We start from the raw sequence: 16736 nt of genomic DNA, 5'->3' as shown, positions 1-16736 counted from the left end.
CAACCGATTATCCCGCCCCTCGGACTGAGTACTGCGAACGGTGAGTGCCCAGACCCTACATTTTAATGTGGGTCTGGCTCGTCAGGCTAATGATTCAGTGAATTCCTGATGGAGTTTTCTATTGGACAGTTGCACTGATGTGGACTATCAGCTGATTAGTAGTGACAGTACACGCTTCTTTTTTGTTATGTGCTTAAATGCCAGACAGCACTCTTGATGTGTTTTTTTCCAGGTGTAATTATGTGCTAAATAATGGCAGCATGGTGATGGTTGATATGTTGGCCATGTTGTTTGCATGACCAGTTTCCAAACAGACCGAGAGTAGCTTCAGAGACAATTCAGCTGACATTTGGGTCACAATAATAGACCCATAATCATTACAGACTCATTAGATAAGATTCTGCAACCACTTACAACTACACTCATATAAAATGTCATGTCAAAGAACGTAAAAATATCCATCACGGCATTAGGGCATCACATAGCGAACATAACACACTCAGCACCCCATATGAAAGTGTAAAATAAGGCACATTTCCTTGGATAATAACTTTGGAATTTTTTTTTTAGTCCTGTTCAAAATCTTTCGTGATTCTCACACAAAATCACTCTGTCCTCTTTTTTAAGAAACACTGTACAGTCACTTTGGGGGTGGCAACCTAAGACATTTCTTAGACTTCAGTTTTATCATTTAGGCAAAAGTTTTGTGTAAATTTAAGACATATCCAACTTTGTTGTCCATAAATCAATACCTTGTAGAAAACAAGGGAAAAAACAAACAAACAAGAAATCACATTTGGAAAGGAAAAAATAAAATACATTCACCAACACAAAAATTACCACCTTAGTTATTCCTTCCTAGCACACAAACACATACACCCAACATCCATCGTGCTTCGCACAGGCACCTGAGAGAAGGGACTTGGGATTCTCAGAAGCCATTTCCATATTGCACTTTTCTCGATGCGTGGACACAACAAGGACAACTCCATGTAAGATTCTTGCCACGCTGTCTTTCTGCGCTCAAAGGCAATGGCGTGGTGTTTTTGTGAGCCCTCTTGTTTTTTTTTTTCCTATTTCAAATCTTTTGTCCCTTGTGGGCCTCCATAGCCCACAGGTCAGTCCTTCAACCATCCTCACACATGAGCTCAAGGGTCTCTAACCAAACGTCCGCAGGTCCTTGGGGCTTACAAGTGACTGACATGATCTGAGGGCTTTGACAGCTCTGGTTGGCTAGCAGCGAGATGTCAAGCCAGGGGGCCTGGGAGAAATTAGGGAATTGGCCTGTAGGGGGGGGGGGGGGGGGCGCGCAGCACAGAGGCTGGATCGGTCGGGCAGAGGAAAGAAGGGCTAAGGAGTAAAGGGGGGGGGGGGGGGGGTGACTGGTGGTCAGGGGAGGTCCGAGAGACTCAGCTGAGCTGTAGTCGGTGTGTGCTGATCTCCATGGGCTTGATTGTGATTTGGTGCAAGCTCTGGTCACTCTCGGGGCTGTGCAACAGGGACAGAGACGCCGGCGTCAGCCGCCGCACCGTCAGCTCACCAAACAGCTTGTCCACAGCGATCTGAAAAAAAAAAAAAAAAAAAAAAAAAAAAAAAAAAAAAAAAAAAAACTGACGGTTACTTCTTTGTTGTGATGGCTTTCCATATGTAATAGCACATATTAGCACACACACACACACACACACACACACACACACACACACAACCTTGGTGTGTGTCTGTATGTGTGTGTGTGTGTGTGTGTCTGTGTCTGTGTGTCCCAATAGTACATCTGTGACTGTTTTTCGACCGCATGCCTCAGCTCTGAAAACACAATTATACACACGCTGCATGTAATTGGCTGGTTAAGTCTGTTTTCCTCAAAGTACAAATGTATTTCACAACCCACAGGACATCTACAGCTATGCAGCTCATTCACCATTCATAGATTCATAGTGCTTTATGGAAATAGAGCCAGCATGGGGGAATAGCGATATGTGGTGCAAGAGGGGGGGGGGGGGTTCCCCAGTGTCTCGGTGGTGGGAGGCCAGAGTGGAGGCGTTCAGTGGCGGGCGGCCTCTTCCCTGAGAAGGGCCCCCTCCCAGGGGCCCCAGCGTGTGTTTATTCTGGGCTCCGAGTCACGGCGGTCGGTGTCATCAAAACAGCCGAGGAGATGGGATATGAGGAGAGAGGCATCTTGGGAATTCTGTGTCTAACTCCCTTGACCCGCCCCTCCTCAAACACGAATACACACACACACTTCACTCTCTCTCCCTTTCTGGTTTCTCTCTCTCTCCCTCACACACACACAAGTCCTTGCCTTCCTTTCATGTGGTTGTGATGTTTTGGGGTAAAGTATACCTCTGAGAGAGCTGGGAATGAGGAGTGTGTGAGAGCACCATCTAATGCCTGCCTGCCTGCCCTGATCCCAGTGAGAGACTGAGGGAGCGTGTGTGTGTGTGTGTGTGTGTGTGTGTGTGTGTGTGTGTGTATAGGGGAGTGTGTGAGAGATGCCCTCACAGCCCCTCCACTCTACTCCCCCCTCTACTTCAGATGTAATTAGGGCGAAGGTGATGGAAATGGAAACACAATTACTTCCTTGAGTGAGTGTGTGTGTGTGTGTGTGTGTGTGTGTGTGTGTGTGTGCGTGTGTGTGTGTGCGTGTGTGTGTGCGTGTGTGTGTGTCTGTATTGGTCATTTGGTAAGGGTGCATGTGTATATGTGTGTGTGTGTGTGTGCGTATCTGTTCTTTGGTAAGTGTGTGTGTGTGTGTGTGTGTGTGTATCTGTTCTTTGGTAAGTGTGTGTGTGTGTGTGTGTGTGTGTGTGTGTGTGTGTGTCTGTATGTGTGTGTGTGCGCGCGTTTGTCCTTTGGCAAGAGTGTGTGTCTTTTGCCGTCTTTTGCAGCCATGGGCAATGCTACAAACAGTGCAGTGTGCAAGACTATCATTATGTTTTACTCTTACTGTATGAGACAAGGGTACACTTTTGTGTAGTCTGATGTGAAATGGGTCAGTGTTCCTTTTTGGGGGCCACTGACTCTGCCATGACGCTCCTGTTCCTAGATACACTGAACTGATTAATTTAGTTCGGGAGAAAAAAGATAAAAGCCCACCTATACTGAAAATTGATTGGTTGATTTAGCAAAACAGGCCAGGATGCTCTCTGTCTTGGATGCGCTTCAGGCACACACGCACTACCCCTCTCTCTCTCCCTCTCCGTTGTGTGCGCGCTAAACTCAGATGCACACGCTATTTGAATTCCCGGTCTGGCTTGCGCGCTCTTGTTCGTTCTAGATAACGGGAGATTTTATCTGATTTGCTGCCGTCAGGAAGCCGCTATCGGGAGACTCCCAGAACTTTGGGAGATTTGGGATGTCTAGCTAGACAGCACTTTGTCACCAGCACAGAGTGTACAACATACCTTAATGTTATCATGTTTAGCGGACACAAACTCAAAATAATGACTGTATATCTAAAATGCGCATCCTCCCTCTATTGTTGTTTATGTTTGTGTTGCTGCGTGGTATTACACGTGAGTAATCATGCTGAGAACGTGAGCGTTAATCCCCGAGACAAGAAAAAAGCAAAGAATATATCTTTTACTAAGGTAAATCTCAAAAATAGTAGGCCTAACGCACAATGACTTGGATAAGTTACTAGAAATAGTAGCGCAATAGCCTCGTTACCGAAAAAAGTGGTCAAAATAGAGTAACGCGTTACTGGCATCACTGGATCTAGCCATGTCTCGTTGGAAGTAGGCCTACACTTTCCCATTTTCCATACGTAGCCGAACTTTAACAAATTCTGAGGAGACGCAGAGGTATTTTGCGGGCAGGTATTGCATTTATCACAGGATTTGTAGATTTATCACTGCGTAGGCTACGTACCAACACCAATATCCCCCAGAAAGAACTACAACACACTGAACCAATGTTTTGAGAGCAGCATTCTGCTGGTTTTGTTACAATTATAGCAAAGACGCTAGAGCTCTGCTTTGCAAGCTACGACTCAATACTTTTTGGTACTTTGTAATAACTTTCTGCGGCCAGCGTTTCTGGAAATTATGGTAAAATATTTTTTAGACCTGACTAAATTAATTTTAAGACCTCGGAATGAAAATAGCCGTTTTCAAAACGTTTTAAGGCCTTAAATTTAACGTTCTGAATTTTAGGCTTTTTAAAAGACTTTTTAAGACCCTGCGGGAACCCTGGTGTGTGTGTGTGTTGGTTTGGTGTGTGTGTTTGTGTGTTTTGGTTTGGTGTGTGTGTGTGTTCTCTAACCTTGCCACATGTGGTCGAACACAGAAGGCCAGTGTTTCTGCTGGAGAAGGAGCAGTCAAAGCCTTTTCTGTGCAGAATTAAAGCAGCCTCCTCGGATGGACCTCCACCCTCATCCTGCACACGCATCAGAGAGCGAGCGAGCAAACGAGAGAGAGAGAGAGAGAGAGAGAGAGAGAGAGAGAGAGAGAGAGAGAGAGAGAGAGAGAGAGAGAGTTAGTGAGAGATGCTGAAAATGTGAAGCTTCCCCTCATATAAAACACCCCACTGTTCCCTCCCTGTCAGCCACAACACTGGGTCAATTATGGAGAGCCCTCCCCCCCCCCTTGGGTGTCTCTCCTCAGCTGCTACTGAGTTCTCGTCTCCCTCTCTGCCGTGAGGTTACTTCAGGTCAGCCAGGATGTGGGATGCATGGCGGTGATGTTTCTATCCACCTACAGCAGATGCACACTAACAAGAAATCATCAAAGTAGCGGCAAACCGGAGATCTTGAATGGGCTGATGATGACCTATGCTGCTGAACCTTGACATGTTTACTCAGTAGTCGCTTGACCTTATTTTTCAATTTATTTCAGATGGTTTAGAGTCATTATAGATAGATGATACTTTGAACAGGAACAGATATGTGGCTGTCAAAAAAATCAGTAATAGAGTTAAACGCTACAGTAAGTGACTTCATAGATGGTATCATACTGAATGGAATATGTGGACATATGACTCAAAATTGCTTCTTGGGGGTTTACAATGCAGTTCCCAAGATAGAAGTTTCACAGGCTAAAGCTATTACATATAGCTCAACAGGAGGCAAAATTTCAGTGTGTGAGGTCCAAGTCTCGATGTTAAAGTCACTCCATCATCCCGTTAAAACTTATGGAAGTGTAGATTCCTCACTACACACACTCTGCATTTTTAGAAATTATTAAATTCTAATTATTAACTTAACCAATTATTAACTTAACTCTTCGTTGCTGCTCACCGGCTCCCAAACAAGTCTGCAAGTCAGGAATTTCACCTTGCTTTGTAACCAGGGAGAATAGAGTGCGCCCCTTTTTTTTAATGTGTGTGTGTGTGTGAGAGTCTTTTTTAGCACGTCTCAGAGCTGCCAAGTGCCTTTGAAAAGACCTCGTTGGAAGAGATAAGAAGGAATCTTAAATGAGCTTGAAGCCATTGTTTTAAATGGCTTCATTTAGGGGTGTGTTGTGGTGTGTGTGTGTGTGTGAGCAAGAGAGTCTGTGTGTCTGTGTGTGTGTGTGTGTGTGTGTGTGTGTGTGTGTGTGTGTGTGTGTGTGTGTAGGGGTTCTCTGAGTGAATTTGCCTGCTCCTTTTTCCTCCTGCAGTCAGTCTGGATGTCCTGCCGGATCGTTTTAATTAATAATTGAACAAATTGGTTTGCAGATCCCCCCCAACCCCTCCCCACCCCCCTTGGAGCAATTAGAAAGCCATCGCTGGCACACAGAAATGGCCCATCAATCAACAGCTAAGACGCATGGCCCCAACTAAACTGAACTGAACTGAATGGTGGGAGGGTGGGGGGTGACGTCAGTGGCTGGCATCACTTTGTGAAACTCGTGAACTTTTCTTTGCCCTGAGAGAATTGAAATGGCGAAGATGAAACTGGATCTGGAGAGTTGTCGTCGTCATCCCCCCCCCCCCCCCAACCCCCCCGTACGACAAAGAGGAAACCTCACGGCCCCGTTGGACGGGAGAGCTATCGAGGGCTTGGGTCGCTTACGCAATGCTTCAGTACAGCCTGGAGCAGCGGAGTGGGAGGACGGAGACGGACAGCGATCCGCTCGGCTCAATCAACACCTCCGCTGCCCTGCGGCCAGGTGGGGCTGACAGTTACCACGGCAACCAAGGATGCCATTCAGACACAAGCCACTGATTGAAAACAGGTCCCAGACAGGGTTAGCCGTCTTCAACTCTGCATCTACAAATCTCTCTAAAAATATGTTCCCTCACTTCAGATTTAGATTAAGATTTTTAGGAGGGGATTTTAAGTTTAAGTGCCATGCCATAAAAAGGACTGAACACCTTAAATGTATATTACTGAACAAGATTAACATTTATTATATCATTTTATATTTCATTTCAATAATTTCAGTGCATTAATGGTTCATCTGAGTCTGATTGCAAGATGATGTTTGTTAAATGTAGCATGATGAAGACTGGCACTCTACCTTGGACTGGATGGTGCGAAGGTTGACCAGGTGGACGTCGCAGGGCAGCGAGGACTCCAGAGGTGCGTAGGGGGTCAGGGGGACCTCAGCCGTGTCCAGGCCCGTGGCCATTGGGATGAGCGGGTGGTTGAGGTGCATGTACGACATGTGCCCCACCAGAGAAGGGAAGCTATTGGGAGTGTTGCCCTCTCCCTGTGGCTATTAAACACACACAGAGTCAGAGATGTACACACACAGACAAACACACACACACAGTCAGAGATGTACACACACAGACAAACACACACACACACACACACACACACACACACACAAGGAGCATATACATCGGTTTGAAAATAACAAGCCATTAAGGAGACCGGCTTGATGTCTGTTCTTTCCACCTACAACCCCCCCCCCCCCCCCCCCCACGCAGACAGACAGATGCTCTCCCAGATTGCTTACTCTTTCAGAGCCTTTGAGTGCTTTTCTGAGAAAGAACAAAACAAGAACACAGAACGGCAGAATCCTACCTCTTCGGCGAAGCTCCTCTTTTCCAGCAGCAGGCGGAAGGCGTTGGCGGTGACCTTGTTGTCCAGGACACCCTGACCAAGGCCTCGGTTGTCGTCCTGGTTGAGCCGCCGGTCCAGAATCACCTCCAGATGGCCTGAAGGCAGGAAAGTGGAGGCACACGGAAGCAGACGCAATAAAGCCATTTTCTGCTGACCTAGTAATCTGACCATCAGTATGGTACAGAGAGCATTATGGAAGCTATTTCCATTACAACATTACAAAGGGCACACAAATTGAGTGGTGGTTTTCGTCCCATCTGTTTCACCTCTCACAGTTGCTTTAGCAGCTGTACATGCAAATCAGCGGCATACCCCCGTAGTCCCCTCTGCGTAGCCGCATACCCCCCTCCAAGACCTCCGCTGTTGCTCGACCCGCACCTCCAAAAAATTCTAACCTCGCGTTGAGGCGACGCAGACTGTGATTGGTCAACTCGCCCTGTGTGTTAATAGCCGACTGGTTCAAGCAGCCTACTGTGGGGAGTGCCAGTTCACTGACATAACCTTTGCAAATTAACTTGACATACTTTGGTTACTATGACAGGGTTATCGGTTTGTCTCTATTTGTATTTGTAACATTTTAAAATCTTTGCCAGCAGGCAGTACTTTGTGGGCATTTGTGGGAAAGTTTGCTTGCTAACATAAAATAACTGTCTGGTAGACACCTCTATTTTCTGGTTACAATAACTAGATCATTGAAATGCACTGTGTCTATTTCTCAATAACTTTCACAAAATCTAAGCAAGAAAAGGCCAAACAAATAAGATTAATATTTCAGCACGGCAGCTAATGGAGTTCGCCATTCTTACTACCATTCTGGTGGTGAGCTATGCAGACACAGGACACGCAGAACTTCGAAAGGGTCACGCTGGCGTCGAGGCAAAGGGGTAGTCAATGCGTGGAATCGGTGCAGAAGCATAAATAAGGCTGCAGTTGCATAGTGTTAGCAAATCTCCTGGAGTAGGTCACAGGATCGCTCAGTGATGTGCTGCTGCCCATATTTGTGAAATACAGTATGTATTGATTGTGTGTGTGTGTGTGTGTGTGTGTGTGTGTGTGTGTGTGTGTATGAAGCTAAGTGAGTGAATGTGTGAGTGAGTGAGTGAGTGAGTGAATGTGTGTGTGTGCGTGCGCATATGTATGCGAGGGAGTGAGTGAGTACGTGAATGTGTGTTTGTATGCGTGTACATGTGTGAATGTGAGGAACAGGGTGCTATAGGGGAGGGGAGGAATGATGGGATGTGTTTAGTGGGGGGCCACTCACCGCTGTGCAGGCTGCTGACCCCCAGGGACTGGGCGGTGAGCAGGCTGAGCCGGAGGCTGGGGTCCTGCAGGTAGGCCATGCTGGTCATGGGGTAGAAGTTTGCCTGCAGAGGCAGCTTGGACATCGTCCGCCTGGGCTGGATCTGTCAACACACGGTCACAAACACACATTTCATATGTAAGTGCACACACACATGCAAACGCGCACACACATGCAAACACAAACACACACCCACACATACCCACACACCCACAAACTGAAACAGGAGCACTGAAATTGATATTTAAATATGAAATTTAATTTTGATACCACAGATGAATGAAGACCCAGTCAGACCAATGGTAGGAACACCAGCAGCTCTAACTAGACAAGGAAATAGTTAGGGTTCCTATACTTCCAGGCTGACGGGAGATGGCGTTGGTCATCTCATCTTACGTGGACTACACTGAATCAGACTCTGATTAGTGGCAACCTGGAAATCCGGAGCAGATAGCTACAGGGCTCCGAACCGGTTCAAGGAACGAAAACGAAAACCGAAAACGAACGGAATTTTACGAGGAGCAGAAACGGAAACGAAAACAAAATGGTCTTCAACTGTTCCGGAACAGAAACGTTATTCTGAAATCCACAAAACCGGTTAATAACGTTTTTTTTTCGTTCTCTATATATTTTATAAAATTTCACAAAAGCATATCCTATGTCAGGGAGACTATTTCCGGTTGTGCGAAAAACAAGCCCGCATCTACACTGTTAATGTGAGCTAACAAGCCGCTATGTAGCCAACTAGGCCTACCTATCCGTCTGCCACTTCGGATCCTAGGCCAGCTCGTAGCGTAGGCTACTGAAACTTATTTGGAAATTGTTTGTAGCCTATGCGTAATAGCCTATTTTGCCTGTCCACGCCTTGTCGTTTTAAAGTCGGGATTTGAAATGTTTGCGCAATTATAGCCTATTCTATGTAGAAGAGTTAAATTTGGGAAATTTGAGATAGGCCTTGTCAGCAACAGACAGGTTGGAAATTATAGCGCAAGCCTTTGAAGAAATCCATATGGATAAAACCAGGTAAGGAGTTTAGCACGTATCCAGAAATATTTTTGATAAGAAATTATTTATAGGCATAGGTTAGGCTTACAGTAAGTCTGTAGGCTATGGGATGGATAGCCCATCTGAATGTTTTTGGATGCCGCCTGTGATTTATTATTTTTGGGCATAGCTACGGTATAGGCTAAATCAAGGGGAAATAATGAGTACGTCTATTCTAAGGTAAAGTTCACAAAAATAGACTTGATAGGCCCGCCAAACACTGCCGGAACTTTAAGAACGAACGATATTTTGCGTTCCGAACCGGTTCAGGACCGATATGTTGGGGCGGAACGCATGCAAGAACGAAAACGTTAAACATAGGCCTACCTGAACCGTTCGGTAACGGAACGTTTGAAAAATAATTTCGTTTTCAACCCTCTTATCTCTAAACACAGCCACACACAGATATACACAGGGACAGTACAGGAACAGAATGAAATAAGAACATCTCATCATCTCAATATGTGGAAGAACACATAACGGAAACATCAGGACATAAACCACTCATGAATTATAAAAATCATATGTTCTGAGTCCAATACTCTCAAAACACATATGCAAACACACACACACACACACACACTCACACTCACACAGGGGGTATCAAACAATACAAATTGAAAGAAGAAAACTAAGAAGTAAGAGTGAGAGAGAGCCACAGATAAATACACACACATGCGCGCACACACACAAACACACGCACGAACACACACACACACACGCACGCACGCGCGCAACACAACCACACACGATTTAATGAGAAGTAGACATTACAGGTGTGGAGACAGATAAGAGAGCATAAGAGAGAGAGAGAGAGAGAAAGAGAGAGAGAGAGAAAGAAAGAGAGGGAGAGAGAAAGAGAGGGAGAGCCCAGAAAAGTGTATGTGTAAGCACTGATTTATGAGGGAGGAGGAGGGAAATACAAAGAGGAATCCCAAGAGGGATTTCAAAATACGTGTTGGCAAACAGATAGAGAGAAAATAGAAGGAAATAGATAAGAAGAAAATTCTCAAAGGAGAGGAAAAAAAACTACAAGTTGAGCAGAGAGGGGGAAAATGGAAGCACTTTAGAGATATTATGTACTAATGCATGTTTGTACGAGGTGGCACAGAAGCTTCCAGAGATCAAAAGAAAGATCCTTGCAATCTTGGAGCTCCAGCACGATCAGCCACCCAGGAAGAGGAAGAGTGGGCGTCTCCAAATCTTTACTTGAACATAAGGGTTCGGGAGACAACGTAATTAAATGTTGATTGTTGCAAATCACCCCGTAATTCTCCACTGACAAGGCTGTGAGTCACAGCCGAAATTAAGGATTTGATGAAGTGAGGGTTTTCTCCCCCCTGAAATGGGATAATTTATTCCTGGCCACATTCAGAGTGGTTTTGAGCTGTAAACAAATCACTAAATTAAATTCTGTTGTTTTATTTCAAATTTGGAAAAAGTACGATTTTGTCTGAAGTAGTGGGTTTTTGAGCATTGTGGGATTAATCCTGGGTTCACACTTACAAGCCTACCAACACTTTCACATGCAAGTTAATTAGAGCTACTACATCATTGTGTGTATGCACACGTCTGAGATGTCATGCAAGTAATAACGCTCCTCTGATGTATTGAACAAGTTCAATACACTTGACTTTTTTCCAAGCTTTTCATGAACCAAACCTGGTTGTTTGATACGTTCGTGGCTTCAGTGTTTAATCTTATTTGTGGATTTGTGCTCACTTCCAGCTCAATCAAATTTTAGAATGTGAGGCTTTGAGAAATGCTTCACTTCCTCAGCGATCGCTCTCACTGTCTGGTAGGAACACTCAATCCCCTTGTCAGCGCTACTTTAGCATTGTTGTCATTGTAATGTATGCATGCTCACGGGTCAATTGACTTGTGAGGGTAATCTTCAATGCTACCTGACTCGCGAAACCCAGAGGGAAACCAGGGGGAGTCTTAAGTGAAGAGGTGTTGTTTGGGGTATCATACAGTACCATCTCTAAAATCACAGAGTAGAGAGAGAGAGAGAGAGAAAGAGAGAGAGTGAAAGATAAGAGAGAGAGAAGCCGCAAGTGATGCCAGCTTTTGATCCTTGTTTATCTGTTGAGAAAATTAATTCACTCCTGTATCAAATCAGAGAGTGGGGGAATTAAAATATAACACGGACAAAATAATGTGTGTGTGTGTGTGTGTGTGTGTGTGTGTGTGTGTGTGTGTGTGTGTGTGTGAGTGAGAGAGAGATTGATACATTGAGTACAACAGTTAGAGAGATAGCGATGTGCATAGGCACATATTAATAGCTACCTGGAACCCATTGAGATCTGTAAAGAATCGATCCTTGCTGTTCAGGTCTGATTTTATCCTCATTGCAATTTCACGGTTGAACTCCCCCCTTATATCCACCGAGTTACAGATCTCTGCCGACTGGCCCTCCAAACCTGAGAGGGGGATGAAAAAAAGAGAGAGAGAGAGAGAGAGAGCAAAAGAGAAAAGAGATTAAAAAGTTGGCACAAGCCACAGCACCAGTTTTATCCTCCACGTTGGCCACCACCGGCAGAGCAACAATGTGTCTGACTCCACGATCAGGGTCAGCCACAATCAAATCTACCCTGGGAACACAGAAGCAGTTTACAGGTCAACACTTTGGGTAAATGGATACCAGGTAAATTGGAGCGCATTCAGGCTTTTAATATAAGGAAATACGTTCAAGCACTAGACGGAGATATACTGAGACAGTTCAAGAGTGGTGTGGCACAATCAGCAGAATTTGGGGCTATTTAGAAAATAGATCTTCAGAAGTATCCAGGACACCACATACTCTTTTCATGTGGAAACAAAACAAAACATATTCATTTAAATATGCTTTCATTTGCATTCTTTCATGTAATGTACTGAAAATACTAATAGCCTTGATGTATCCCAATCCTTATGTCCAGTGATCAACTGCCTGACAGTGATGTGTGTGTGTGTCTGTGTGTATGCAGGGGAAAAACACACTGTCGGCACCAGCAATGGTAACCCACAGTCAATTCATTCTCCTAAAGTGAATCTAAAAAAGAAGACCCTTTTTATGGAAGAAACCTCTCTAATTTGTTTGGCAACCACATACCTAGTTTAATTAGTCTTGAGGGAGCAAATCAAATTTGGCCTACTTCAATTTTTTTACAGAACAACTCTTCAAAAAAAAAAAGAATACAGAGAATGGCTTGAATGTACAGCCCGCCGTATTTCAAAGCCCCAGCGCCTTTCAAGCGGAAAATGAAAACAAATCCAAGGTTAGGCGTTTGCGCTTGTTAGAGGAAAAGAGGCTGAGGAGTTCAAGGGGAGAGCTAAATTAAGGCTCCCTCCGTACGCTCGTTCTCACCGGCATCGGTGCGGCAGGGGAGTGGACCGACCGGAGAACCAGCCAAGGAAACGAAGACCAAATCACTCTCCGCTTCCCATCCCTCGTTACAGCGGAGGGGAGGGGGAAAAAGAGAGGAAGAAACTAACGAAACAAAGTGTTGTGTTGGAGAGGAAGGGGCCAGGTGGATGTAAGGTGGACAATGGCTCCTAAAATGGCCTGGCTCACTGCTGTTTTCGCCTCTATTGCTTTCTGTCGGCTTCCACCGCATCTTAATCTTTTCCCTTCCTATTCCCCTTCTCTAGGACTTTCTAGGTTTTCTGAACTACAGTACCTGTCTGTCTATCTGTCTTTAATTCCCTGTCTATTTGTCCGTCTGTCTGTCTGTCTCTAACTCGCCATCCATATGTCCGTCTGCCTCTCTGTCTCTAATTATCTGTCTGTCTGTCTGTCTGTCTGTCTGTCTGTCTCTAACTCTCCATCAGTCTGTCTTTGTCATGTCATACACCTCTGTCTATCTGTGTGTCAGTGTCTCCACGAAGGTCTCCCTCTCTTTTTCTCTCCCTCCATCTTTCTTTCCACCTCTGTCCCTTTGTCTGTCTGTCTGTCTATCACTCCTCTCTCCTCACTCTCTTGTACTCCACCTATCGGTGTGTGCCCCTTCACCCACTCTCTCCCCAACCCAACTGCAGTGATGCTCTTAAATGGCATCTCTCTCTCTCTCTCTCTCTCTCTCAGTAAACATGGCCAGGGCATGGGTCCCAGAGGGTGCTGGAGCAGTCTGCTGTTTGGGATGACTGCTTTGGACGGCTGCTACTGCTTGGATGGATGTGTGTGCGGGCGTGTGTGTATTTGGATCAATATGTGGTTTTCCAGTTTTGTGTGTGTTCATGTATCCACACGTCTGTTTTCAGTCATTTGTGTGTGTGTGTGTGTGTATGCGTGTCCATTTGTGTGTTTTCAATTTGAACATGAATGTCTGTCCATGTTTTTCATGTATACATACAGTAGGTGTATGTGTCCCTTGTATGTGTACGCTCATATATGTGTGTGTGTGTGTGTGTGTGTGTGTGTGTGTGTGTGTGTGTGTGTGTGTGTGTGTGTGTGTGTGTGTGTGTGTGTTGGTCTGAGTGCACTACACTACTGTGGCTGCTGCTGGAACAAACATGGTTCCATCCCTCCCGGGGGGTTGTTAAGAAAGCAAAGGAAGTAAAGTGGCAGCCCCTCACCCCTTTGCCCCCCCCCGTCCCCAGTCTCCCATCCTGCCCTGCTTTAGCTGGAGCCAGTTTCCTGACTGTCTACTCAACCATCAGGCACACTAAAGCCACTGAGTCCACACTGATAAACAGAGCCAGCATGGCTGATCGTGATTAGGTTTAACATATTAAAACATGAGCATGGTAAAACCAATTTCTGTAAAGGCAAGTTAAAAAAAGTACTTTTTGTTAATTTTCTACTTAAAATATTTTTGGTTTACTAAAACACCAGAGTATATTTCTTCACGAGAGACTTTCATGCGTTTCTATATAGCCCCGGAGAAGCTCATTTCAAGGTTAAGCTTATGGAGTTCTTATTCATTGGCTATAGGGCTTAGAGAGGGTCTATACAGTACAGCTGCAAAGCCGGTCGAGCAGAACAGCTGAGCCTGAGGATGAATAGGCTGATTAAATACAAATAAATGTTCCCTAACTCACACACACACACACATAAATATACACATGCACACCGCACACACACACACACACACACAAATATACACATGCACACTGCACGCGCGCACACACACAGACGCGCACACGCACACTTGTACACACATATGCACAGATACATAAATATACACACACACACACACACACACACACACACACACACACACACACACAAAATCTCACTCCTTACCGTTGATGTGGTAGAGGCGCACCGTGTGTGTGATGTGAGTTAGGGAAGTGGTGACTTCAGAGAACACGGAGCCCCTGTTGACTCTGATCACTGGCGGCTTGGATGAAGTGTAGGGCTGTGGGGAGGGGATGGGAATCAAATCAGCCTCATAAAATTCATGCTCACAGAGACTTCACAGACAACCTGGGAGAATTACACAAGCCGCCTAGACCTATTCACTGCATTCCCTTTTGTGCACCGCAAGGGTGCTTGGCTCTCTGTATGTGTGTATACTGTCTATACAACTCTGTGTGTTTGAGTGTGTGAGTAAAAGACAGAGAGAGTGTGTGTGTTTGAGTGAGGAGGTCGTGTGTCTGAACAACAACTCTCCAACCACCTTCACAAACTAAAAGACAGACTAGAGTGGAAGACACAGTCTAGACGATGGAAACAATACTCCTGCCCTTTCAGGGCACTGATCTACATAAAAAACACCCGGTTGGTCAGGAGCACCTGCTTTAACCTATCCAGCTCTTCCACACTACAGTCATCAGTCACAACCCATTATCAAGAAACACATGGGGACACACCGATGATGACATTTAACATTGGCTGGGGCACCTGCACCGTACGCCGGCGACCCGGGTTCGATTCCCGCCCTGTGGTCCTTTCCGGATCCCACCCCTGCTCTCTCTCCCATTCACTTCCTTTCACTCTCCACTGTCCTATCATTAAAGGCATAAAAAGCCCCAAAAAATATACTTTCAAAAAAAAAAAAACAGAATAATATTTAACCTTTAAACTAAAAATGTTAAAAATTATATGAGATTAAAAGTAATTTAAAAAAAGATGATAACATCAAACTGTACATGAAAGATGATATGAGATGACCTGTAGTTGAAGATGATGATATTTGACATTAAACTGAACATTAAAGATGATTTGTGATGAACTGTACATCAAGATGATTATTAAACTGAGCGTTCAAAAGATGATATAAAAATGAACGGTAAGTTAAGATAATACTACATTAAACTGAAGCTGTTAATTCTAATGTACAAGATATAGGAAAAGGTGTGATGCTCTACTGCCAGTTTCTCCAGCCTTCCCAGTAAACACACTGGCTGCAGTAACAATACATGACTGAATGTGTGGAGAAGAATGTGTGGAAAATTGTTCTAGAAGTAAAAATAGCATCCATTTAATCTCCCCCTCGCATATGTGAGACTGCACTACAAACAGCACTTTCAGGTGTGTGTGTGTGTGTGTGTGGGGGGGGGGATGGGGGGGCTAAGATGACTGCACCACTGCACATGGCAGATTGAGTTACAGGATGCTGTTCATCCATGACCAAACAACTGTGCACCAGACTGACTGAAACATCAACAATCAGAGAGGATCAGGTCATAATATGAGACTACAACAGCAATGAGGCGACGTTTGCACTGTACACTAACTCATTGCATTACAGACAGATATATTCTAGCCCTTTGATTCTCAGATATATTCTAGCTGTTTGATCTCATTGTGTGGGGTGCACCCTCTTTATTTTGACTGATAAGCTTGACCTAATATCTACATCACATTAGTATTTCTAAATACTTAAAATAATGAATCATTGAAGGGTTGACAGGCAGCATACATTAATAGCATACATGTAGGCTGGGCTCTCACACATTAAGACTTAGATTAAGACCTAGTCCAAGACTAAAAGTTTCTAAATGGAAATCTCTGATGATGTTCTTTTTTAGTCCTGGACAAGGCTTAATCCATGTATGAGAAACTGGCCCACAATGATATAATAATGAGCATATGATCAGCAAAATGAACATATGATGATAAAACTGATAAACTGATGTCCAGTCATGGTCCACTGCTGGTGGGTGAGTGCTGGTATCTACCTTGGCATCCCCGTCGGGCAGGAAGAGGTAGGCGCCACTCTTATCTTTCCTGCTGGTGGTGCCATACCAGACAAACTCCACTTTCATCTGTCGCTCCACGCCGTCCTCCTTCAGCTTCAGTTTCTGTTGGGGGAGGAGGGTGGAGGGTAGGAGGTGGTGGTGTTTTATTATTGAGGGTGGTGGAGGTGGTTGGTGGTGGTGGTGGTTGTGGGGTGAGAAAACAACACCACAGACTTTAGCTGATGAGGCGACATGAAAGCGAGTGTTGCTCTGCGGAGCGGCGGTGCTTAGAAAGCC

The 16736-nt window shown here is 45.0% G+C and overlaps 1 protein-coding gene across 1 annotated transcript in view; it reads right to left on the bottom strand.

Moving 5' to 3' along the window:
- Positions 1–1073: 1073 nt before the first annotated feature.
- The window catches only part of man2a1 (mannosidase, alpha, class 2A, member 1), a 50611-nt gene continuing 34948 nt past the window's right edge, over positions 1074–16736 (bottom strand). Inside the window, exons 15-22 of the mRNA XM_042060339.1 lie at positions 16440–16562; positions 14560–14674; positions 11622–11755; positions 8250–8391; positions 6950–7083; positions 6438–6635; positions 4261–4374; positions 1074–1562 (exon numbers count right to left, since the gene is read on the bottom strand). Of these exons, the coding sequence (XP_041916273.1) occupies positions 1410–1562; positions 4261–4374; positions 6438–6635; positions 6950–7083; positions 8250–8391; positions 11622–11755; positions 14560–14674; positions 16440–16562 (1113 nt within the window). The 3' untranslated portion in view covers positions 1074–1409. The remainder of the gene's footprint in view (positions 1563–4260; positions 4375–6437; positions 6636–6949; positions 7084–8249; positions 8392–11621; positions 11756–14559; positions 14675–16439; positions 16563–16736) is intronic.

This window comes from Alosa sapidissima, chromosome 13 (genome assembly GCF_018492685.1).
Source record: "Alosa sapidissima isolate fAloSap1 chromosome 13, fAloSap1.pri, whole genome shotgun sequence".
NCBI lineage: Eukaryota > Metazoa > Chordata > Actinopteri > Clupeiformes > Clupeidae > Alosa > Alosa sapidissima.
The sequence above is the reverse complement of the archived record's forward strand: the minus strand, read 5'-3'. Positions and strand labels throughout refer to the sequence as shown.